The sequence below is a fragment of the Odontesthes bonariensis genome, chromosome 1 (genome assembly GCF_027942865.1).
Source record: "Odontesthes bonariensis isolate fOdoBon6 chromosome 1, fOdoBon6.hap1, whole genome shotgun sequence".
In the NCBI taxonomy this organism is placed as follows: domain Eukaryota; kingdom Metazoa; phylum Chordata; class Actinopteri; order Atheriniformes; family Atherinopsidae; genus Odontesthes; species Odontesthes bonariensis.
In genome coordinates, this window is record NC_134506.1 from 1763386 (window position 1) to 1788675 (window position 25290).

Here is a 25290-nt window from a genome sequence, read left to right on the forward strand (position 1 = left end):
AACACTCACTGCCATGGGTGTTTGTGCTCTCACATTAAAGTGGAATAACAGAATGCTGGTTCACACTTTTCTGGTTATTCCCGACCTTCCACACTCAGTGTACGTAGGAGGCGATATACTGGTGAGACTAGGAGTCCAAATTGACACAGTAAATAACATTCTGTGGTCACTAACACCCGTGCGTGATTCTTCTTATCTGCCTGACGCAGACAACCTGAAGTCAGGACAGACAATTCCAGAGGTATGTCAAGTAGCTAACTTCCAACATGCCACAATACCAGCACGCACGGCGAATGTCCCTCTCCAAATATGCATGCAACCAGGCCAGAGTCTTAACCACTCACAAGCTCTGTTTCAACATTCGCCACTGTTCTTCGAACTTGGACTGTCCCTGGAAGCAACTCCTCTTTTGGGCCTAAATTCTAGGACCACATTCTTGCTGATCAACAACATCAGTGAGGAAGCCATACTGATCCCAAAAGGCACGCCACTGGGCTGGCTTATCAGTACTGACTTCCATGACTTTGAGCTGGGCATCCCAATGCTGGGACAAATCCCAACTCCACTCCTTCCAAAACATCAGACAACCCACGTTGTCTACACAAAGCCTTCAAGGGCGATCGCACTCTTTTCGGTTGTGACTCTCGACCAGAACTCAGTCAGTCGCATCGATCTTAGTCATGATGAACAAATGACGCTTCACACGATTGACGTCTTGGCAGTTACATCAACCCCAGACTCTCCCGACGCACAGGAAAAAGTAACAACAGGGCCATCCCCTAATGTTGCTGATCGAATCGAAGAAGTGGTAACGCAAGCTAACGCTCTCGTTAATGACGAAGAACGCGACAAGCTACGCCAAACCCTTCTCAAATATCAGGACTTTTTCTCACTTGATTCTTCGGATTGTGGTTTAACCACAATCCACTCAATGCGCATTCCTACTCCACCAGACGCACCGCCAACTTTTGTGCGTCAGTATAAGATTCCTTTAGCATCACAGGAGCCTATACAGGAAATAATTGATGACCTGTTAAAAAACGGGATCATTCGGCCTTGTAACAGCACTTACTCGGCACCTCTCTGGCCGGTCGTGAAACCCAATGGAGACTCACGATCGACTATCGCAAACTCAACCAACAGGTCCCTCTCTCGAGGTGGCCAATGACTCAACTCGAACAAGAACTTCCTCGCGTTAAAAATGCCAAATACTTCTCCACTCTAGACGTGGCGTCGGGTTTCTGGACCATCCCAGTACACGTTGAGGACCAACACAAGTTGGCATTCACGTTCGCTAGCCGTCAATACACATTCACTAGGTGTCCTTTTGGCTACGCCAACTCACCTGCTGAATTTAACATATTTCTGAACAAAGCATGTCCTGATGCCAGCGAACGAGGTAACCTCATCTACGTCGATGACATCCTTCTCCGTAGCCCCAACCTGGATGCACACATTCAGGAAATCGACCATGTCCTGGGTCAACTCACCACTGCGGGTGCAAAAATATCACTCTCAAAATGTCAGTGGTGCAAAACCAAAGTAGACTACGTCGGTCTCCTAGTAGGACCAAGTGGTGTCGAGCCACAAGTTAACCGCATCCAGGGCATCAGTAACATCAAAGTTCCCTCAAATGTCTCTGAGCTCCCCAGCTTCTTAGGAGTCTGCAACTACTCTCGACAGTTCATTGAGAGCTATGCCGACATAGCAAAACCTCTAACTGAACTACTTAAAAAGGACACACCTTTTATCTGGGCTGAGCCACAACAAAAGGCCATGTCCACCTTAAAAGAAAAACTGTGCACAGCACCATGTTTAAACTACCCTAACTGCGACAAACCATTCCACCTCGAAGTGGGCTTCTCAGCTCACTGCTTAAGCGCTGGTCTGTATCAGAAATACGACCAGGATAAGAGAGTAGTGGCGTACGCCAGTAAAACGCTAGCTATGCCTGAGTTGAAATATTCGGACTGTGAAAAAGCTCTGCTTGCCACAGTTTGGGCAGTTAAACATTTCTCCAACTACCTTGGAGGCCAAAAGGTCATTGTAGAAACACAACACCAACCTACCACGTTCCTTAACAGCCAACGTATAAGGGATGGAGTTGTAACAAATGCCCGTGTGGCCTCATGGCTAATGGCTCTGCAAAGTTTCGACTTAGAAGTCCGCTACGCGCAGAACAAAAAAAGCCCTCTCGGCACCGATCTTGCTGCATGTCAGAACTGCACTGCAGACACACCTCCAATCTGCGCGATTACAGACAAACCCTCACCTGTAACCAACCCCCACCATCACTACTACGATGAAAACGTGTGTAAAAACATGACTACTGCGTATGTAGATGGGTGCTCTTTTCATCATGACACGGTTACACGAGCAGGTGCAGGCGTCGTTTGGCTCCAAAACAACCCCTATGAACCTCAAAGCTTCCAGCTTGGTTCACAGTCGTCCCAATACGCAGAAGTGGCAGGTGTCCTGATCACGGTACAACTCGCCGCAGAAAAAGGTGTGAAAGAATTATTGATTTGTACTGATTCTAACTACGCTCGTCTCAGTTTCTCTTGCCACCTTGCCACGTGGAAACGCAATGGTTTCCTGACTTCCAGCAGAAAACCTGTGAAAAATAAAGAATTGTTCCTGGCATGTAACCATGCCATTGAGTCCAACGACATGCAGATCTACTGGAAAAAGGTCAGAGGCCACTCACGTGTACCGGGGCAAGACAAAGAACTGAACGATCTAACTGATTCCTTGGCAAAACAGGGAGCGATGCATGGCATCCCCTGGTCACTGGATCCCTCGTGGCTAACCGCAGCCACCTCGGACTCCTCTGAACCACAGGTCTGTGTGGTGACGCGTTCCAAAACGAACCCTCCCGCCCAGACATCTAACGATGGATCAGTGTCAGTGGAACCAGCGTTCACCGACACTGATCTGGTCACCCTTCAATCGCTTGACCCTGCCATCAATAAAATGGTGTCGTTCGTGTCTGACGACTCAAACACACCCTCTGAGTCTGACCTCAACGACATCCCTGATTTAAAGAAACTCTTTGCCACTCGATCAGCCCTGCGGTTGGTCAAAGGTGTCTTAGTTCATGTTTCCGACGCACTCTCTTCACCTGCGTTCGTGGTCCCTCGAAACCAAAGGGGGGTGATGCTCGTGCACGCACACGACCTGCCCGCGGCTGGACACAAAGGTGTCAAAGCAACATACAGCGCGTTAAAACAAGTGGCATACTGGCCAAAAATGAGAAAAGATGTAGCCGACTACATCAAAGGATGCCTTGTGTGTTGTCAGTTTCAGCCGACAAACCCGATACACCGGGCTCCGTTGCAGAGGAGAGGCATCTCATTCCCATGGTCAGACCTCCAAATTGACTGGGTGGGACCTCTCACCAAATCAACCAGAGGCAACAAATATTTCCTCACGGTTACATGTGCATTCACCAAATGGGTAGAATGCCTACCAGCTGCAAACGATACAGCTGAAACTACCGCCTACCTGCTCATGAACCATGTGTTCTCAAGATTCGGCCTTCCAAGTCGTGTCAACTCAGACAGAGGAACACACTTCACGGCAGAAGTCATGCAACAGTTGTGGCAAGCTCTGGGTGTGAAAGCAAACTTTCACATCAGTTATCACCCGCGAGCCTCAGGTCAAGTAGAGCGAGCCAACCGAACGGTGGTGAACATACTTAAGAAGTACGTTGCATCCAACCAACGAGATTGGGATGTAAAATTGCCGTTGGTCTTAATGGCCATCAGAGCAACACCACATGAAGCAACGGGAATCTCCCCGTTTGAAATGATGACAGGCAGACAGATGACAATGCCACTACATGTGCTCTACCAACCAGGTGAAGCCAGTGTAGCAACAGCGTACACCACTCACCAGTACATGAAGGACCTCAGCAGACACCTACAGGTAACCTTTGCATTCGCTCAGAAACACCTGGAAAAATCGGTCGAGGGAAGAAAGAGCTATTATGACCAAAAAGCCTCACAGGAGGAACTCCAAGTGGGGGACAAGGTCTGGTACTACAACTTCACCAAAACCGGTGAACAGACGAGTCACAAGGTTGGAAAGCTGGCCAAAAAGTTCCTTCCTCGATGGACAGGACCCCACCTGATCACCGAAAAACTGTCACCAGTGGTGTATCAGATAAAAATCAGCCAAGGACAGAAAGAAGCCAAGTCCAAATGGGTCCACAGAAACCAAATTAGACCACATAAAAGCTTTAGGGGACCCGCTGAGGACAATCATGTCTCAGCAAACCCATAAAACCGAGATCCACAAGGGGGGGAGCAAAAGCCTTAACAAAACAATAAAAGAAAAAACACAGAGCTCCCTCCTAAACAATATTATTAGCAAGGAACTAAAATCAAAATAGGCAAAACCAGAATAGTTCAAACTCAAGTCCGTCTTCCCGATCCGACTGCCTGTCTAACAAATGCTACTAACACACTAACTGCAAGTGGGGGTGAACTAGCCAACTCTAACCTCCGTCCAACCAAAAGTGTATCAATTTGAAATAAGCCCTAATATCCATCACTGTTTTTCACCAGGATGATGACACTCTGGCTCATACTTGCGACGATGGGACTGGCAACTATTCCCACTTGGACTGAGATCGTTGAACCCGGACCAGACTCCGGAATTGTTCTAACGGAACAACCCGGACTCCTGATCACCAACTGCCGGCTACACACCCAGAAGGTGTATGTCCGGTTCAGTCCTAGTGTGCTGTGCATGAGGAACGTGCCTAGCTCCGCCAAACTGACTTCGTGGGCCGGCGCTCGGTGGAAGAGAGAAGTCATCACTCATGCGGAGGTAGACATCACCCATATGTTGCAACAACTCCAGAAGTTCACCATCACTCAATCAGAACTGAGTGGGGCGAACAGAAGGGAGAAACGCTTCATTGGGGGACTACTGGCAGCCGCATCCGCCGTCGGCTCCCTATTCAGTTTGGGGGCGTCAGCCGTGAATGCCGTAAACATTGCCGCGATAAAGCATCATATGGGTGAGTTACAGGGTGAAATCCCGGGCATCCAACAGCAACTAGATTTGCAGAGAGGACAGCTCAGCACGGTGACCAAAACTGTGGAAGGCACGGTCTTGGTTTTGAACTCCCATAGTGAAACCCTGATGAAGACAGTCGCAGCAGAAGACACACTGCTGGGAGTTTTAAAGGTTGATTATGCTCACACACAGCTGGTAACTATGCTCATGTCTGACCTGATAAGAGATGTTAGCTCCTCCGTTGATACTCTAGCTATGGGAAAAATCCCTCCGTACCTAGTGTCGCTAGCCGTAGTACAGGACATTCTGTCCATGGCCAGAAGAGAAATTGTTAACCCCTTGCAAGCACATCTAGCTTATACACTAGGCAGCGCAGTCCCCATTCACGTAAATCCCGAAGCCCGCGAAATAGCCTTCCTCATTAATCTTCCCATAGTTACCCTCGACAACATCTACCGACTAAAAGACGTCATCAACGTAGGAATCTGGAAAGGTGAAACCCACGTTAAAGTGCACACACCAACAGTGGTAGCGTACCACGATAGTTCTCCAGATCTGTACCTCGCGCCCAATTTAAAAATGTGCACCCTTACCAGAGACATTCATTATCTCTGCCCCAGCAAACCATTCGTTAGAGACGACACTGGGGGCCTCTGTGGACTTAAACTTCTCACCGAAGACTCCCAGTGCCAAACAACTCTCACACCAAAATACCAAGTAACTAACACCCAAGCAGAAACTGTGGGAAGTCGCTGGTTGGTTAACACTCCAGCGAAGACCGCCACTATTAGTTACGATCAACACGACACGTCTACCAAAATGGAACTACCAAACCGCACATTGTGGGTCACAGTTCCTGAAGGCGCAATCCTTCACGTAGGAGACCTGGCCCTTAACCACCTTAATCCTGACCAATACGACGGGGAAATAGAAATCTCCGATTTCTACTCAAAGCAATCCCTGGAGCTTGAGTCAGACACGGTCACTCAACTCCAATTTGAAGGTTTTAAAACCATTGACGTCAGTCCCATAGAGAACGTGCTGAAAGAAATAACCTCCAGCAACAAACCTCCCCGACCAACTATATCCTACTCATGGTCAGGCCCCGACACAGTAACCGCGACTATGGTTGCCCTAGGCTACCTCCTCACCTTCGGAATCGCGTACCTATATTCTCGACGCGCTAACGCCCTCCAGGGCCAAATTAACCTACTTAAATGGACCACGAGACGTAACAAACGTAAGAAGCCAGATCAGGACAAAAACACCACCGATCTAGTGACTTTTGATGAGGAGACAGAATCGGAAGAACCCCGAGTCATATATTCCCCCGCAGTCCACGAACTAGCGAACAAAGTATAGCTCTAAGCCAACTCTTCTGTCACCTCTGCCCCTTTTTGATTTTTCTTTTGTTACTTAGTCCATTTACCCTTTTATAAAGAGTTAGCTAGAAGATAGGTTAGACATTAGTTTCAGGCTACGACTATAGTCCCTTAAGAAAGCGTAGTTAAATTCGTTATATCTTTCTATATGTTTTTCTAATTCTATAAGTCTTACAGTAAAACAATACTACAAGCTAGGGATATAAAAAGCCAACACAACCACCTCAGAGAACACCTCAGCCTCTTGGACCTGAGACCACTGGGATTACTCCTCCGTGATTCCGAGATCTCCCCAGGACACCTCCGAATCAAGTGGGGGATATGTAGCGTGCTCTCAGGAAAGACAGAGAACGGAGATGTTTACATTAACCTTCCCCCCTTTTTCAAATGTCTTGACATCGAAAACATTTCACTGTTTATGACCCTTTCAACGGATTACCCAAAGGAGATAAGGACCCAGATGTGAATTCTAACCTACTGGAGTTCCTTTGTGAGATTCTCTCCTCCACGCCAGCCACGCATAATAAATTATGCAAACTGACACCCTCTGACAGAGAAACAAACCAGGCTTGCTCTTCTTTCCTGGTCTGTTACAATGAATGTTCAACTCTCCACTTTTTTTTAGGAGAACAGAATCAACCCTAATCATCACTTTCTTGGAATAAAACTGTTGAAATCGGAACTGCATAAACCTACAGATCCTTTTGAAACATTCGCCATTCTTTTACATGAAGTATTTACCAAGTTATGGAATACTGGATTTAATAGAATCCCTTTCGTGGAGCCACAGCGCCCCCCAAAGGACATGGATAACGGACACTTTTCACTATGTCAGCCTAATGACCATGGACAATTTCAACTATGGATGTTTAATGTTCTCATTATGTGCAATGCATAACCCAATAGTGTTAATTCCAAAGAGCTGCAGATCATTCTAATTAACAGTAACCAAAAGTTGTCATACTATTTCTATCATGATAATATGAAGTATTGTATGCTGATAACTGTTCCATGCTCATATTTGTGTTTATGCCTGCTCACATGCAACATTATTGTCTGTTAGGAACATTATGTTGTATAAATCAGTGTAACGTAGGTAAATGCGTTTGAAAGAGAGAAGTTTCCCCTTTTCTTCTCAGTAACCCCCCTTTTTAGCTTTTTGGGTTGGGGGTCAGCTGAACACTGATTGGACGAAAGCTGACATGTGACCTCGAGTTTAAAGCCGAGTCGCGCCGAAGATTCGCTCTCTTCTCACTTACTCTTGTCAGTCTCTTTTTGCTCTCTTTTCTCTCTTATCATTTTTCTCTCTGGTCCCTTACGCTCCGCAACTCTTTTGTCCTCTCTCTATTTTACTCCGTAACTATTAATTCCCAATTTTTTTAGACTTCCTTTTTTTTTTATAAAGTCTGGTCCGATACACGCGAGTGTTGGCTAAATCACACCGCCCGGCCCAAGAAGAACAGCCGACTCAACGTCACCCAGCCGGTAACCAAGGAAACGTGGTCTCCAAGGACTGACGCTCACCTTGTAAAGAACCACGATACTCTACGGCAAAAGTAAGGCGCATAAAGTCTGATATCTTTGGAGCAGTGGAACTCTGCTGGACTCGGAGTGCTGAATCCTTCCTCTGGAGGTGATGGTTGTGCAGAGATCCGTAGGAAATAACCGGCCGAAGTGATTAGCCATAGCAGCTCAGTGTGAAAGCCCAGACTGTATTAACGTTTTAACCCCAGGTCACTAGTCCTCCCGTTTAGCTAAGTTATCTCTCCCTTTCAACCGTGTTTCCTTATAACTATTGCAAAATACCCATATTCTGTCTCTTATCAATTGTTTATACACCTATATACCTGTGCAATGTTGAATAAATGTTTGTATTAATCCATTTAAGAGCGTCACGGACAGTTACTAAGCCGGTTGTCACTTCAAACAGAACGTACGAATCAGAATGAGACTGATTATTAATTGATTATTAATTTAACATACCAGGATCATAAGATTTTAAACAGTTTTCCTCTTTGGACTGTATAACTTAAATAAGTCAAAACAAACAAGAGGTGGTGCCCTGCTATTTTCGAGGTAAATATTAATTAATAACGTGCCAACGCTACAAAAGACTCTGTAGGCTAACATCAGTGACTTGAATTTGATGCGGGCAGCTAAGGGTAGCCAGAGGAGCTCAATGAACAGAGGAGTGACGTGTGTGTTATGGATTGCCACAGTCAGGATTGAGGATGCTGATGGATGGAGTACAAAAGCGACAGTCCTGCAAGAAGTTACTCCACGATCATACACTGTGAGAACTGATGACGGACAAATCCTCAGACGCAATCGTCGCAATCTGTTAAAAACTCCTCAAGGGACTGTTGGTGAGCTCAGTGTAACCCAGTGCTTCTCAAAGTGTGGGGCGCGCCCCACTATTGGGGAACGGAGACATGGCAAAGTGGGGCGCGACAAACGGGAGGAAATTTAAAATTTTATGCCTATCTTAAATGCTTTTCTTTATGACAATAAAGATAATTCACTAAACAAAACACCCACACACAAACAAAGTAATAATGAATAGCTAAAATTATGAGAGAGCATTGGGAGACCGGGAGAAAAACGTAACCTGGAACCAAAGTGCAAAAACAATGATTGACGTCGGGTTGTTAATAGCAGCGGGACAACAAGGTAGCAGGTAGCGTAACTGTGAGCAACATGGATACATTTGTGACTCGGACCAAAAAGGAGCCAGCACCATCACAAACACACAAGACAAAATCAACCAAAAACCCAACCGAAAAGAAAATATGATGAAAGCTATCTTGGTCTAGGATTCACGGTTGCAGTGGTCGGTGCAGAGGAGAGACCGATGTGTGCTCTGTGTCTGAAGCCGTTAGCAGCAGACAGCATGAGGCCGAACAAATTAAGGAGACACCTCGAGATAACAGACTAGTGATGTGCGATACATGAGTCAATCGTTCAAAATTCGGGAGTTATGTGTCATTGTCTCCATTAACTCGTTCACTGACTCACCGCTGCTAACTGTAAAGAGGAGACATGCCACACAACTGTTATTCTAACTGTAATTGCGTAAATGTATAAAGCTAATTGCTGTATTAGCTCCGTGGCTGAAGCAGAGCTAATACAGCTCACAGCTCGCACTCCCTCCCATACCCGAGAAACTCGCCAGCTCTCTGCTCCGCACGATTCAGGACTCATGGTTCAGGACTCATGGTTCAGGACTCATGGTTCAGGACTCATGGTTCAGGACTCATGATTCAGGACTCATGGTTCAGGACTCATGGTTCAGGACTCATGGTTCAGGACTCATGGTTCAGGACTCATGATTCAGGACTCATGGTTCATGACTCATGGTTCATGACTCATGGTTCAGGACTCATGGTTCATGACTCATGATTCAGGACTCATGGTTCATGACTCATGGTTCAGGACTCATGGTTCAGGACTCATGGTTCAGGACTCATGATTCAGGACTCATGGTTCATGACTCATGATTCAGGACTCATGGTTCATGACTCATGGTTCAGTACTCATGATTTAGGACTCAGGGCTCATACCTGACTCACAGCTCACTCGCTCCCTCTCCCTCCCGGCTTTATTTTGAAGGAAGCGGGAGTTCATTCATCAATGTTAAAATATTATTATTTTTGCACTATTGTTTAGGTTATTTAAATGTTGTATTTGTGAACAGTTTCATACATTTTATTATAATTTTGCACTGTTTCACACTGAATGTTAATTTATTGGCTGTTTGGGTTATTTGAATTTATTTAGAGAGAAAGAAAGAAAAATAAATATTTCGCCTTGGAGACTTCTTGATTTTTAGCCTTTTTCACAATGAGTTGGGACGTGGTTTGGAACTTGTTTGTACATTCCGTGGCCAAGGCCGGATTAACTGTATGGGCCTGCGGCACAGTGCCCAGGGGCACCAACCATTCACAGCCAGTGGGGGGGCACCACACGACAAACTTTAAAAATAGTTTTTTCATGAATGTTTGTACACTTAAAATGATTACACTTGACACTTGACAAAAATATTCATATAAAATTCATTATTAAAACTAATGTGATAAGAACAGCAACGATATATCATAATTCTGAGCAATAGTGGCCTAATGTGAACATTAACCCCCCTCCCTCACCCTGTCAGTTGAGCCAGTCCACCTATGGTGAAATGCATCATGTTTTTTAAAAAACGCGGTAAAAATAAAAATAAATGGATAGACATCAATTGAGTGGTTGTGCGAAGAGAAAAATAAAAAAAATAAAAAGACTCCAGGCGTTTAGCGGCAATTAAAAATGTTCCAGTGTTAGATCGTTTCTTTATAAAAACATCGACAACTGCTGACAACCAGCTGGCTATTGCTAACGGTCCCACCATCTACCACAACCGGGCGGCTAAATATGCAGCATCAGCACGGCGGTAAGAAAACCAGGTTTCTTACAAATGATCTCTTCCAATGCCAGCTGCCGAACAAACAGTCAGTGTCTAGAGATTGGCTAATATATTCCCCTTCAACCGGCATGGTGTATTGTTTTGCGTGTAAATGCCTGGCCGGGCAGCAAAATGCTTTCACCGAGGGGCACAGTGACTGGAAACACCCGGACAGAGTCACAGGCCACGAGAAGAGCGCAAGCCACCGCGAGTGTCTGCTCTCACTTCTCAGGAGGTCACGGAATGCGGTACGGTTGATGTCGTTCTCAGACAACAAAAAGAGGATGCGGCGAAGTATTGGAGAGAGGTGTTGCGACGCATTGTGGCCGTGATGAACAGGGTGCTTGCGCAAGTCTTGAAAGTCTTAATAGGTATGGAATTTTGAAGCATTGTTTTCCAGACCTTGAAAAGTCTTGGATTTTGTGTGAAAGTCTTAATAAAGTATGGAAAATAAATGTATGGTAGAATGTTACAGTATGCTCAAAGGCATTGTGAAATGAGAAATAGGAAGGTGGGCTATAAAACTATAATTTTACTAACTGGTCACTTACTGTATTAGCCTAATGGGATGAGATGTGAGTGAAGAGACTGAATTCTACATTCATTCATCCATCCATTCATTTTTATAGATAGTTTTTGTGACACTTGTTTGATGTGAAATTCATGTACTTGTGATTTTCATGTTTTGAAACGTTTTCATCAGTAAAAGCATAATTTACTGTGAATAATGCATTTGTTCATTGAATACTAGCCTATGAAAATTAACATTTCTAATAAACACAGTTGGTACAATCTGAAGTAGGCAGTAGGCACACAAGTTACAAGTACATAAAGTTAAGGTCTTGGGGGAAAAAAGTATCAGTTTTAAAAAAGTCTGGAAAAAGTCTGGAATTTTGATTTGGAAAAAGAGCAAGCACCCTGATTAAGTTTTTAAGTGTGCGTGGTTTGGCATTCCGGGGAGACAACTTATGGTGCTCTGGGACGGCTGTGGCAATGACGTCCCCCTGGATAATAGGAGTGTTGTTAGTGCTGCATAGGTGGATGCTCTTTGAATTGATAATATATTTCAATATAGACAAATGCTCTTCGAATTGATACAGATTTTGAATCTGTACATTTTAATACATGGATGCTGTTTGGATTGATAGTGAATTGAATTGATTGGTTTTAAATGGAGATATTTGAATAATCCTACATACTGTATATAGATGGATGCTGCTTTAATTGTTACTGATTTTGAATGAATACGTTTGAAAATGTAGCCTAGGGGCACTTGAGGTTTAGTGCCCAGGGGCACCACATTGACTTAATACGGCCCTGTCCGTGGCACACACTCTGGGTGATTGATTCAAGTGACTCAAAAACCCGATTTAGTGAGTGACTCATACAAACTGGAGTCAGTAAAAGGAATCGAGTATCCCATCACTATAACACACCCCTGTCACGTTAACAAGCCACTGGATTTCTTTAAAAGAAAATCGACAGCAGGAGCAACGCATGGTAAAGGCTGCGTCGGTTAACAGTCAAGCACAAACGGCCTCATACAAAGTTACATACAGAATCCCGCAATGCAACCACATTCTTTTCAGCTGTGGCATCTCTGAAAACAAAACACAGATCTCAGCTCAACATTGAGCATGACTTGAGAGTGTCAGTTTCAAGCCTGCAACCACGTTTTGAGAAGTTGTGCAGAGCAAAACAGGCTCATTGCAGCCACTAATGCAGGGATACATTTTAGTTGTTTTTTGCACAGATTGCAAATGGAACACTTTTATTTTCTCTATTTGAACTTTGTGTTATTTGATGTTATTGATTTTGATTCATTATGAAATACGATGTTACTTGGTGTTAGTTCAATAAAGTTGAAATGTAATTTGTCAATATTTTTGTTGGGGCGACAGGGGCAGGTGGGGCTTGGAAATCCCCACTTGTTCAAAGTGGGGAATGACCAAAAAAGTTTGAGAACCACTGGTGTAACCTATGGTGAATCTCAGGTAATTCCCACACCTGATATGGACTTTAACACTGACTCTCACACACCTAATCCGAGTGAACCTGGGTTGAGAGGGTCTACAAGGGAAATCAGAAAGCCTGATATTCAATTCAATTCAATTCAATTCTTTATTTCAGACCCAGGGGGATCCATATCACACATAAAAAACATCACATCAAACATCACAAAACATCAAAAATAGTTAAAAACAGAAGAACAATAAGAAAGAAAGAAAATAAAACACAGAGATATTGCATAGCTCACTATCGCACATACAGGCATGTTCGCCAGTGACTCCATAAACTTGACTGCAGTCTTACAGAGCTACGTCCAGGGCTAGCCAACACAGCAATCACATCGTTATGTGACTCAGATACCCTGCACATAAATCCATACATCAATTTACGCAGCACAGCTGCGCAAGTAGGTACCCCAGCACTGACAAACATGTGATAGATTGAACTTATAAATGAAAAAAATTACATATATGTGTTAAACATGTAAAAATGTATATTGGTTGATGTTGTGAATGTGTTCTAACTGGTCTAGTGTTGGCTTAGATTTGGGTTATGCAATCTGCTTTAGTGTTTATACTGCAGATGTGTAGCAGGGTTATGCTGAATGAGAAATGGTTGAAATAACTGACACAGCTAACGTGATAGTTCATGTTAATGCATTTTTCCTTAGAAAAAGGGGGATGTTATGATTGGATGTTATTCCATGTTTGGCCGCTAGGTGGCAACACTTGTTCCAAGGAAACTTATCGTACGATATAACGGAGTAGAGCTAGACTGCATGAACACATGGGCTGTGTTCGAAACCGCCTACTACATACTACATACTTGCAAATGGCATACTCATCGATCAGATAGTATGCAGAGCGTTTACACACAATGCACTTCGCTCCTGCCTTAGTCGAAATCAGCCGGCCTGAAGCTGATTTCGCTTAAGCTATAAACTCTGTAAATATATAACTTTAGCAACATTTGAAACATTTTCAGGCGAGAAAGTAGTCATTTAGTTGCCCAACGTGTTGAAAATCTGACAAAATACCGGCTGTTTACAATTTTGTTCCCACGAATTCGGCGCTACTAAAGCTAGCCGCAGTGAGCAACGCACTTCCGGTTATTTTCACAAAATAAAATACCCGTTGCCTTTTATCATAGGGAAAGCCATTACTATACAATTGGTGCTTTTGTTTTGAAAACAGGAAGTGAACCTACCCTCGTTGTAGCTAGCTTGAAACTGCCGTTTTGACAGGAAATGACGATCGCGACGTCACGTTACATTGCATCTTGGGTACTTTGAGTATGAGTAGTAATCTCATGATGCATACCCAACATTTCGGCGAATCTAGTATGCATCCGGCAACTTAAAAAAAGTTAAAGTTAGGAGGAGTAGTGGGAGTAGTAGGAGAAGTAGGCGGTTTCGAACACAGCCATGTGTGTACTCTGGTAATGAAAAGCAATGACCATGATGTTATAGTTTGTGGCGATCTGCTCGCAACCCCGCGGTTCCCCTGATGTTTTGTTTTTGTGAATATGCGCATATATGTTTATATCATTTGGATGTGTGCATGTTTATGTTTTGTTTTTCTTATTTTTGTTGTTTCTCTTTTGTTTTTGGGGTCGCATAGCCGGTATTTGAATTGTTTCGCCACATCTGATTGTGACCATTTCTTGTTTTTTTGGGGTTTTTTTTGTATTGATGTTGTAACCTCTATAAAGATAGAAAAATAAAGTTTAAAAAAAAAAAAAATCATTTTGACACCATGAGTGCTAGGACGGATAGAGGAACGCCCTGATGCGTTTTTTATTTCAATCGAGTGTAATATGTGGGAACGGGATCGATATGAAACCGCATGACATTTCTGCTCTCCTCCAAAGATCTGCCTAAAAGTTAACACTGCAGTCAGTGGAGAGCTTTGGGGAGTTTCTCTCACTTGGAGTCTCATAGCTCAAATTCTGTAAGTCTGAGCTTTGGTGGTCATATTGGCTGAAAGAGGACAAATTGACTTACGTTTTGAGGTATAATTTGTAACTGTATGAAAGTAAGAGGAATTTGTTTGAAAAGTTTTTGAATTTCAGAAAAAGCTGAAAGATCAAAAAAATCAGTGTGTCACATGGCCCTTTTGATCTCGCCACTCTACCGGCTCCCCATAGACCTCCATTCAAAGATCAAGAAGGAGCAAAAATGTTCATGCTTTTTTAAACTGTGATATTTAAAAATTGGCTGAATATTTTAAAAAGCTGACACAATCGGTAAGAGCTGAATGTCTTGTGACCCGTTTAAAGTTTTATTGGTGTCTCTAGCTGAACGTATGCTGAAGTAGTTAGGTTCAACAAGTATAAAAGTTAGAAATATCAAAAGTCATAGCAGGAATCTCCCAAAGAGCTGAACGTTTTGAGATATAGATTGTAGAATTCGCTCAGAGCATGCGGGAGTAGTTAGGCAACAAAAAACGTACAAGATAATAATAATAAAGGGAAATGCTGAATCAGCATTCTCGCAGTGAAATATTTAAGTAATCACGTATTTACATGAATGAACTCAATTGTTAACCGATTCAATTCAATTCAGTTTTATTTATATAGCGCCAAATACAACAAATGTCATCTCAAGGCACTTAAATAATAAAGTCCAATTCAAGCCAATTGGAATTCAATTAATTGTAATCATAATTATTCATAAAATAATCCAATTCATTCATATAGAACCAATTCAAAAACAATTTCCTAGCTAAGGAAACCAACAGATTGCACTGAAACTTTGTTTTCGGTCCAATCTCCCGTCCTGAGCGTGCCTGAGGCGACTGTGGAGAGAAACGACTCCCTGTTTTTTTTTTTTTGTGCTCCATTCTGTCACAGGAGGATAACATTCCTTTGGTTTTATCATTTCATTTAGTTTGCTTAAGTCATATGTACATAAGTTTACAGATCTGAATTTGAAAGGTATGCAAGATTCCCACTAGTGATCCATGTTATTTTAGTATAGCGTACGTTGTTTAATTCAAAGATTTTAATTTCTACACGTTTGTTTCATGTCTTTATTTCTCATCATAATAAGGTGTGGTGTTTTCAGAACCCTCTGAACAAATGTGTGTTAAGACGAAAGAATGGAGAAATTCAGTTTTCTTTGTTTTATCAAACTCTTAACACTAGAATTAAAACTTCTACTTTACACACCCAGGCAAAAGCCATCACGTTTTCAGGCATATTATTGGCTGTTAAATTAAGGCTAATCCCATGGCGTGCCCTGCCTTCGGGAAAACCGGCAGAAGAAAAAAGAAAGAAGAATGAAGTAATAGAAAAATAAAAATGTTTTTATCTTTTGTCTTGGCGTCCGTCTTTTTATCACAGTCCTTTTATCCATATCTTTGTTTTATTTACATATTTTAACCTCTGCTGCTGCATAAGTTACTACACAAAGTAATATTCCTCACAGCAAAGAGACAGCACAAGCTTGTCAACTTTTTTGTTAACTTTAAATCAATTTTGGAAATTGAAGTTCACCTCTCCAGAGTTGGCTTATTTGACCAAACAAAACAACTCCAACTCAAACACTCAGATAAACACACCTACATTTCTGTCATTTTTGATGTCACATCTTGATGAGACGCCCAGAAGAAATAGATCCACAACTTGCCAGGCACATTGGAAACCCTTCCACAAACAGCTGACTATCGAGAAAGGCCCAGAGACAGCGGAACTGATAGAGACCACTTGGCTACTACTGGCCGTTGACCCGGTATGTTCCAGCTGCAGGTCCAGCTGAACCCCATCCACCCACCAGGCCAGGCCCAGCTGAAGCCCATCCACCCACCAGGCCAGGCCCAGCTGAAGCCCAGTTGCAACACCAGGCCCAGCTGAAGCCCAGCTGCAACACCAGGCCCAGCTGCAGCCCAGCCATCTACCAGACCAGGCCCAGGTCCAGGCCCAGAACGGACCAGGTTGGTGGAACTGTTCTCCTCGCTCGTGACAATGGAACCCATGAAGCCAGAAGCTAAACAAGAGGATGAACAAGTATCGCTGGAGCAGGTAAATGAACTACTTTCTAAACAGAAAGAAATGTTTGTAGCTCTGCTCCAACAGCAACAAGACAACTTTCAATGCTTTGCTAAAATGATCCTGGACTCTACTAACCAGAGACTGGATACATTAATGAGGGAAGTACAGGAAATTAAAAGCAGCATTCAGTTCACCCAGAAGGAGGTTGACGACATTAAAAGCAGTAATGCAAACCAAGCTGATCACAGCAAAGCGCTCCAAGGGGACATAATGAAAATATGCGACAGTCTTCTAGTACTCACAGATAAACTACAGTATCTAGAAGGGAAATCAAGAAGAAATAACTTATTAATAGATGGCATTCTAGAGACACCAGGAGAAACTTGGACAGAGGCAGAGGAGAAAGTGAAAAAGATCTTCACAGATTAGCTGCAGTTACAGAGAAGCACTGAGGTAGAGAAAGCACATCGGACTGGGAAACCAGCGATGGGACAACGACCCAGACCCATAGTGGTAAAATTCTTAGGCATGACTGATTAGAGTTTTATCTCAGATCTCTCTCATATACCCTGTGGCAGAAGCTTTTACAAAAAAAACCCATCAAAGCTCTGAACAAATTTAATGAAATTCTGATGCCGGTAGTAAAGAGGCACGCTCCTCTCAGTCAGAAACACCCATACCCCATGTTAGATCATGAAATCAGAGAGCACATGAAACAAAGAGATCAAGCAAAGAAAACTGCAATACCAACGGCATATGAGTCAGACTGGATTATGTATCGTCAGTTAAGAAACTGTGTTACAAAGTTAAATAGAATAAAAAAGAAATTGTATTATAAAAATAGGATTATTGATATATATAATAGCAAAAAAGTATGGAAAACACTGAATGAACTGATGGGCAAAAACACCATCATTCTTAGAGGTGGATGGCAACTTCCTCACTCGACCATCAGATATTACTAGCTATCTTAATAAATATTTCATAAATAATGTTGATCAGTTAAAGCAATACTATGTAACATTTCTACCTTAAAATAACAGTTTGAAAAAAATTATGCGGCTAGAATGAGTTTTAATATTACGATTGGCCTGTCTCCTATGCCCTTCGGGGTCTGAGTTGGAATAACTGCGCTATGTAACTTTGCTGGACCGGCCCGGGAGCTGAGCGGAAGTACTTTGACTTGCTTTCTGGCACACCTACCGCAAAAACCAATAGACCCCTCTCACGCTCCCAGGTATAAGGCTAAGCTAGCGCAACATTGTCAGTATCATCATGGCAGAGGCACCGAAGAAACAGAAGAAGACGTTGACTGATGAAGCAAGGAAGAGAAAGAGATTTACGACAGTGCCTAACCGTACATTACCTCCAAGCCTGTAGGGGGAGCTCCATAATGGGCTTTTTGAGAAGTTACATTGTATTGCTTTAAATAATGATATGCCACCTATTGATATTAATAACATATCCAATCTATTAATAAAAGATAACATTATGAAGGATAAACAATGTTCATTTAAGTTTGATAAATTAGGTATTAAGACAGTAGAAGATATGTTACAAACTTAAAAATAAACCACCGGGCATTGATAATCTTGATAGTAAACTACTAAAGCTGGTCGCAGAGGAAATTGCACCTCCTATCTGTCACATTATAAATATGAGTTCTGCCAACTGTCTGTGTCCACTGCAATGGAAGTGTGCCAAGCTAATTCCACTACACACCAAGAAACAAGAAACTGCAATTTCAGGAGCCAACAGTCGTCCAAGTAGCCTTTTACCTGTATTAAGTCAAATGATGGAAAGTATAGTGTTTGAACAAATGACAAACTACTTATCTTTGAATAATTTACGAGCAGATTTTCAACACGCATATCGTGAGGGTCACTCCACCATATCAGATCTAACTCAAATGACAGATGACTGGACGAGGGAAATAGATCAAAAGAAACTAGTTTGTGTGGTTATGCTTGATTTCTCAGCTGCATTCGACCTAATTGACCACAATTTGTTGTTGAAAAAACTTGAATGTTATGGGTTTGAGGTGTCCTCTTTGTCCTTTCTAAGGAGTTATCTAACGGAGAGAACACAGACAGTTTTCTTTAATGGGTGTTTTTCTGAACAGAAAGTTGTGTCATGTGGAGTACCACAGGGGAGTTGTTTGGGACCGTTATTGTACACTATTTATACTAATGACCTACCACTTTTTCTGAGAAATGCAAACAGGAATGTATGCTAATGACTCAACCATGTAGGCCTCTGTACTAACCAACGGGGAGCTAAATGCCCTTTTGAAAGAGTTAAAAGCAGTTGTGGACTGGGTTAACGACAACAAACTTGTTTTGAATGTATCTAAAACCAAATGTATGGTAATTGGCTCGCACTACAACATCAGCAAAAATCCTCAGTTAGATCCGAAAATGGAAGAAGTATGTATCAAACAGGTGCAGGAGACCAAGCTGCAGGGAGTTGTCATTGATGACAAACTTAGATGGAAAACACAGATAAATAAAGTTGTTAATAAAATGGGAAGTTGCATCTCTGTCATCAGAAGGTGCAAGGCATATTTATCACCAAAATCAACTAAACTAATAATACAGGCTTTAATTATCTCAAATCTTGACTACTTCCCAGTGGTCTGGTCAAACGCCACAGCAGATATTATCAATAAACTTCAAAAGGTGCAAAATAGAGCAATTTGCATTGTCCTGGGTTGTGATCTCAGAACTAATGTACTCAAAATGCATAGAAATATCAGTTGGTTGATGATAGATTGCTTTATTCACTGCTGATATTTGTAAGAAATGTATCTATAACAAAAACTACACAAGTTCTACACAAAAAAACTACACTATAGTTCAAACAATCATAGCTATACAACGAGACATGCGGCCAGTGGAAAGTTTTCACTGCCAAAAATAAAGATGAACTACAGTAAGAGAACAGTAATGTACTGAGCCATGCATACTTGGAACCTACTCCCCCAACACCTTGAACAAACTATTAGCACAAGAGAATTTAAACTGTTAGTGAAAAACATCTTTTAAATGGATACATATAGAAGTTATGGAATTATTCAAATCATTAACAATGTAGGCCTAGGTGGTTAAAATATATATAATATCTCAAGATAAATGGACGTTGGATATAGGGATTTTGAGTGAAATTATAGAATGTTGTAAATAGATGTTACCTATTTTTATATATTTTTTAAATGTAAATCTTATTTTATATATTCTTTTTTTGTTCTGTTTGTTTTGTTTCTTTATTCTTTTAAGTTTTGTTTTGTACCGTACATTATCTGTCGGACCCCAGGAAGAAAAGCTGTAGTTCTGCAGCAGCTAATGGGGATCCAAATAAATGAAAAAATGAACCCAAGCCATAAGATGTTCCCTATACCGCCATTCCATAGGCAATTAAGTTTTTACCACACACTTCTCCTGTTTGTACTATAAGGTTAATATTTTTGGTTAAATCTTTCAATGAATAGTTAATACATAGTTAACAAGTTGTTGTGGAATGTTTATTCTTCTGCCAAAGAATGGTGTCCCAGTCATCGAGGTTTCTTTACCCTACATGTATATCTTTAAAAACATAAAATCCTAACATACGGATTCCAAAAAACTGTACATAATTGCTGTTTCCAGAAAAGTAAAGAGGGAACTGATCATTGACTGGATTACCAATCAAATATCATATCCAAGCAGACCGATAAAGACATGGAGTTCCATTTCTCAGGATGTGCCACAACTACAGTGTAGACCCTGTGTCAGCCTAAACTTCAATTTCATTGAGCGTAAATTTAAAGACAGAAGGAGGAATAATAATAATGACTATTATTATTATTGTTGTTATTATTATGTATTATACATCCTTCTTAGTACGAACCAAAAGCTAAGAAGGAAGTTCTTTTATTTTTTTTTCTAATTCACCTAAAAACACCAGATAAATAATGTGGACATTTAAACTATCACAGTATTCACAGGACTTTAGTAAGACTTTACCTGAACAGGATTTCTACTCTGAGTTGTATAGAAGACTTCCAGGACTGGGTTGTCCTCTGCTTTCAGATGAACTCGCTGCTTTATTCCAGCAGAGACCGCAAGTTGCGTTGCTATCCACCTGGAAAACAAGCATTCAGTTCTAGCAATATCAGTACAGGAAGTGTAGCATATGATGGATGGATTTAAAGGGTACACATAAATAAACTACATAAAATGCAAAATGTCAAATTAACATCAAATATAAGAACTTTATCATTTACTTATTTTTTCCACCTCTGTTACTATTCTTACAACAGTGGTACAGGAGTGATACATTTCTAAATAATTGCAATCAATCTGATGACAAAATTTGAAATACCACTTCAAACTGAAAAAAATCACAAAAAATAAATAAATCATTTGCAGAATATGTTATCCGAGTTTCCTGAAATGCTGTCAACTATGTGAACTGCCTTTATTTCTTGTACTTTCACTGATGATGTTCATATTCATATAAACCCCATTTCCAGAAAGGTTGGGAAGTTTTTTTAATAAATTGAAAACTTAACTCTATAATTGGTTCATTTATTTGAATCTTGATCTAACAGAAACAAGTAGTAAGGAAATTATTTTGTGTCTTCACAAACCAACCTCATTGGTTATTGAGAAAAAATAAATGATCCTAGAATTTGATATTAAAACCTGTAACTGACTTTCCCTCAGTATAAATAAAAAATGCTCTTAATGAGTACTGCTCTATACAGGGGCTCTTGCTCTGATCCCTTCTGAATGCATTAATCTGCCTATATACTCTGATTATGTGTAAAACTGTCAGAAGAACATGTGTAAAGATCACACCAGAGAAACTGTAAAAGTGGGTTGGGCCCTCAGGAATGGTCCTTATGTCATACAGAATATACATGGAAGGATGGGAATATGTGGTCTGATATGACATGAAGTCCCTCATGGGTTGGTTTTTGGCCTCCCCCTTTCTAAACCTGTACTAACTTTAATTTGTATCATAGTTGTTTCAAGAAAGTAAATGTAACCAGATGTAACTAGACAACAAAACAACTAAAAAAAGATTAGTGTGGGATTATTCTTGGCAAAAAAAGGGACGTCAGAGCACTGAAAACACAAGAAGGCTGCAAAAATAATTTTTGATGATGACCGACATTTCAGAGGTCATGCCAAACACATAACAACTCCATCATTCTGATTACTAAACATGTCAAAATAGCAAAAATAAGAATAAATTTTGTCCAAGCTTGACTTACAGTTTGTTTCCTGTTGGATGGTCTACTATAATCCACTTATTATATTAGACTTATTATTGGCCATCTCAGTAAGACTATTGGATATTTGCAGTTAATTGAAAATGCTGCTTCTAAATTCAGACAAACTGAAGTGGTTGCCTTTGGACCTGAGCTCTTCAGGGAGAAACTGTTTATCTATATACTTAGGCTAGATGGTATTTCCTTGGTTTCTAGTTCTACAGTGAGGAACCTTGGAGTTATTTTTGACCAGAACTTATCATTTGACTCGCATGTAAAACAGGTTTCTAGGACTGCCTTCTTTCATCTTCGTAATATTGTTAAAATCAGGAACATCTTGTCTCAGAGTGATGCAGAAAAACTGCTCCATGCATTTGTTACTTCAAGATTGGACTACTGTAATTCTTTATTATTGGGCTGTCCCACATATTCTCTGAAAAGCCTCCAGCTGATCCAAAATGCTGCAGCCAGAGTTCTGATGAGAACTAACAGGAGAGATCATATTTCTCCAGTTTTAGCTTCTCTTCATTGGCTCCCTGTTAAATTCAGAATAGAATTTAAGATTCTTCTCCTTACATATAAAGCTCTTAATGACCGAGCTCCATCATATCTTAAAGATCTCATTGTAAGATATTTTCCTAACAGAGCACTTCGTTCCCAAACTGCAGGTTTACTTGAGGTTCCCAGAGTTTCTAAAAGTAGAATGGGAGGCAGAGCCTTCAGTTATCAGGCCCCTCTCTGCTGAACCAGCTGCCAGTTTGGGAGGCAGAGCCTTCAGTTATCAGGCCCCTCTCTGTGGAACCAGCTGCCAGTTTGGGAGGCAGAGCCTTCAGTTATCAGGCCCCTCTCTGTGGAACCAGCTGCCAGTTTGGGAGGCAGAGCCTTCAGTTATCAGGCCCCTCTCTGTGGAACCGGCTGCCAGTTTGGGAGGCAGAGCCTTCAGTTATCAGGCCCCTCTCTGTGGAACCAGCTGCCAGTAAATGTCCGGGAAGCAGACACCCTTTCCACTTTTAAGACCAGGCTTAAAACTTTCCTTTTTGATAAAGCTTATAGTTAGGGATGGCTCAGGTGATCCTGAAACATCCCATAGTTAAGCTGCTATAGGCCCAGACTGCTGGGGGAGCTCCCATGATGCACCTCTCCTCCCTCCGCTCTCTTTCCTCTCCATGTACATGTGACATCATTAGCCGCATTCGCACTGTAGGAACCTTCTGCAGTTCCTATAACCTTTTCTGGAACGGGGCCGTTTTTTTCCCGCATTCGCACATACAGGAACTCGGGACCATGGCCCTCAGTTCCTGGAACCATTTCAGCTCCTTCTCCTCAGCTGGGTCTGTTCTGGGTTCTATAGGAACACATCTGACGGAGGTGTTTGGTGGTCGGTAGCTCCGCCCCTTGGTGGTCGGTAGCTCCACCCCTTGTCATGTTGTCAGGCTGAAATGTTTCCTCAAACGACACGGACACAACCTTGGCGTGTTTAATAAGTTAAACCTCCACGTGGTCTCCTTTGTCTGCGGCGCTCTGCTCTCCTTCCTTCATGAAACCAAGAAGTATGGCCTGCGCTCCATCCTGCGTCTCCTGACTCTCTCTGTGAGCTCTGCCAGCCTCCATGTTAGACGCCTGATGTGATCCTCCATGATTAATATCACCATCATGCAGACCATGAACACAGTGGCCTCCCCGCTCTCCATGTTAGCTTCTTTGTGCTGTTTTTTCTTCTCTCCTTACTTTTACCGGGTTTTGTTTTGTTCTGTTTTGTTGTTGAATGTGGCGCTAAAGTAACACGCCGCTGTCGCAGATGGCTGTGCCACATCAGTCCCGACTCATGTGGGAATGCAAACTGAAACAGTTCCGCTGGGGAAGGACAGTTATCAGAACGGAATTCGAGGAGGACCGTCCTTAGGACTGCGTCCTTAGGACTGCGTCCTTGGGACTGCGTCCTTGGGACTGCGTCCTTGGGACTGCGTCCTTGGGACTGCGTCCTTGGGACTGCGTCCTTGGGACTGCGTCCTTGGGACTGCGTCCTTGGGACTGCGTCCTTGGGACTGCGTCCTTGGGACTGCGTCCTTGGGACTGCTCTGTCCGAAAGCGGCTATTGTTGTCATTAACTTGTGTTTCTCTCTCTCAGCAGGTGTCCCTGGCCTGGTGTTACGGTGTTTGTTGTCCCCTCTTTCCTGTCCTCTCAGCCCCCAGCTGGTCGAGGCAGATGGCCGCCCTTCCTGGTTCTGATGGAGGTTTCTTCCTGTTAAAAGGGAGACTTTTTTCTTTCCATAGTCACCTTTTCATGCTCAGGACAATAGACTGAATGGAAGTTAAGAGTCAATGCAATCCGTTGGTTTCCTTCGCTGGGCATTTTTTTAAACTTACTGGCATAATATGAACACGGTTATTATGAACTGGACTGAAATGATTTTCGGTCCTTAATTAGTATAAAAAAGTTTCTTGGTGGCATGGACAACAAATATATCAGATAAATGTTTAGTGAATCCAAGCTGGGATGGTGTCTGAGATCTCATAGTTATGAGACTGTACCCTTATCAGAGCACACTGACCAGTCAGTTGGTGGAGGCCACAGTTCAAACTAAACAATGGTAAATAGCTTGCAGTCTTTATGGTGCTACCTGCTAGAATCAGCTCCTGCTGTAACTTAAACTGGAGACATTTTCAAAAATAAGCTAAATACAGTCTTCATTTACAGTCCTTTGATTCATATCCCATCCTGACTTATTTTAGAAATGTCGATTTAAAGTTATTTATATTCAAGCTAAATTTGACTGTACTTCTGTGTTTTTTAACATAATCAGATTTCTCCAACTTTTTTATGATGAATTTAAATTGTGTTTTATGAGGATATTTTTGTTATGTGGTGGATTTTTAGGTTTCTTCAAGCATTTGAATGTTTTTGTACTTTATTTCTCTTTTATGCCTGAAATGAAGCCTTTGAAACTGCCTAGTTGAATTGAATATTATATTTAAATAAAGTAGCCTTGCCTTACGTTCTGTCCCAGACCGTTATGTGATTTCCATTTAAGGTGTCCCTGTCTAAGGTTTTATTGAGATATTTTCGTATCTTTATTCTAAAACTTTTTCAGAGATCCAGAAAGGAAAATCTGTCATTTTTAGCAGTGTCAGCTGTGGAATTACAGGACCTGCTAAAGCCAAGAAATGGGAAGTTATTACGAGTGCTGTTA

At 42.0% G+C, this 25290-nt stretch overlaps 1 protein-coding gene across 1 annotated transcript in view; it reads right to left on the reverse strand.

Annotated features, from left to right (window-relative positions):
• cers3a (ceramide synthase 3a) overlaps positions 1-25290 on the reverse strand; it is a 114369-nt gene that overhangs the window by 74149 nt on the left and 14930 nt on the right. Inside the window, exon 3 of the mRNA XM_075459957.1 lies at positions 20847-20964. Coding sequence (XP_075316072.1) covers positions 20847-20964 — 118 coding nt within the window. The remainder of the gene's footprint in view (positions 1-20846; positions 20965-25290) is intronic.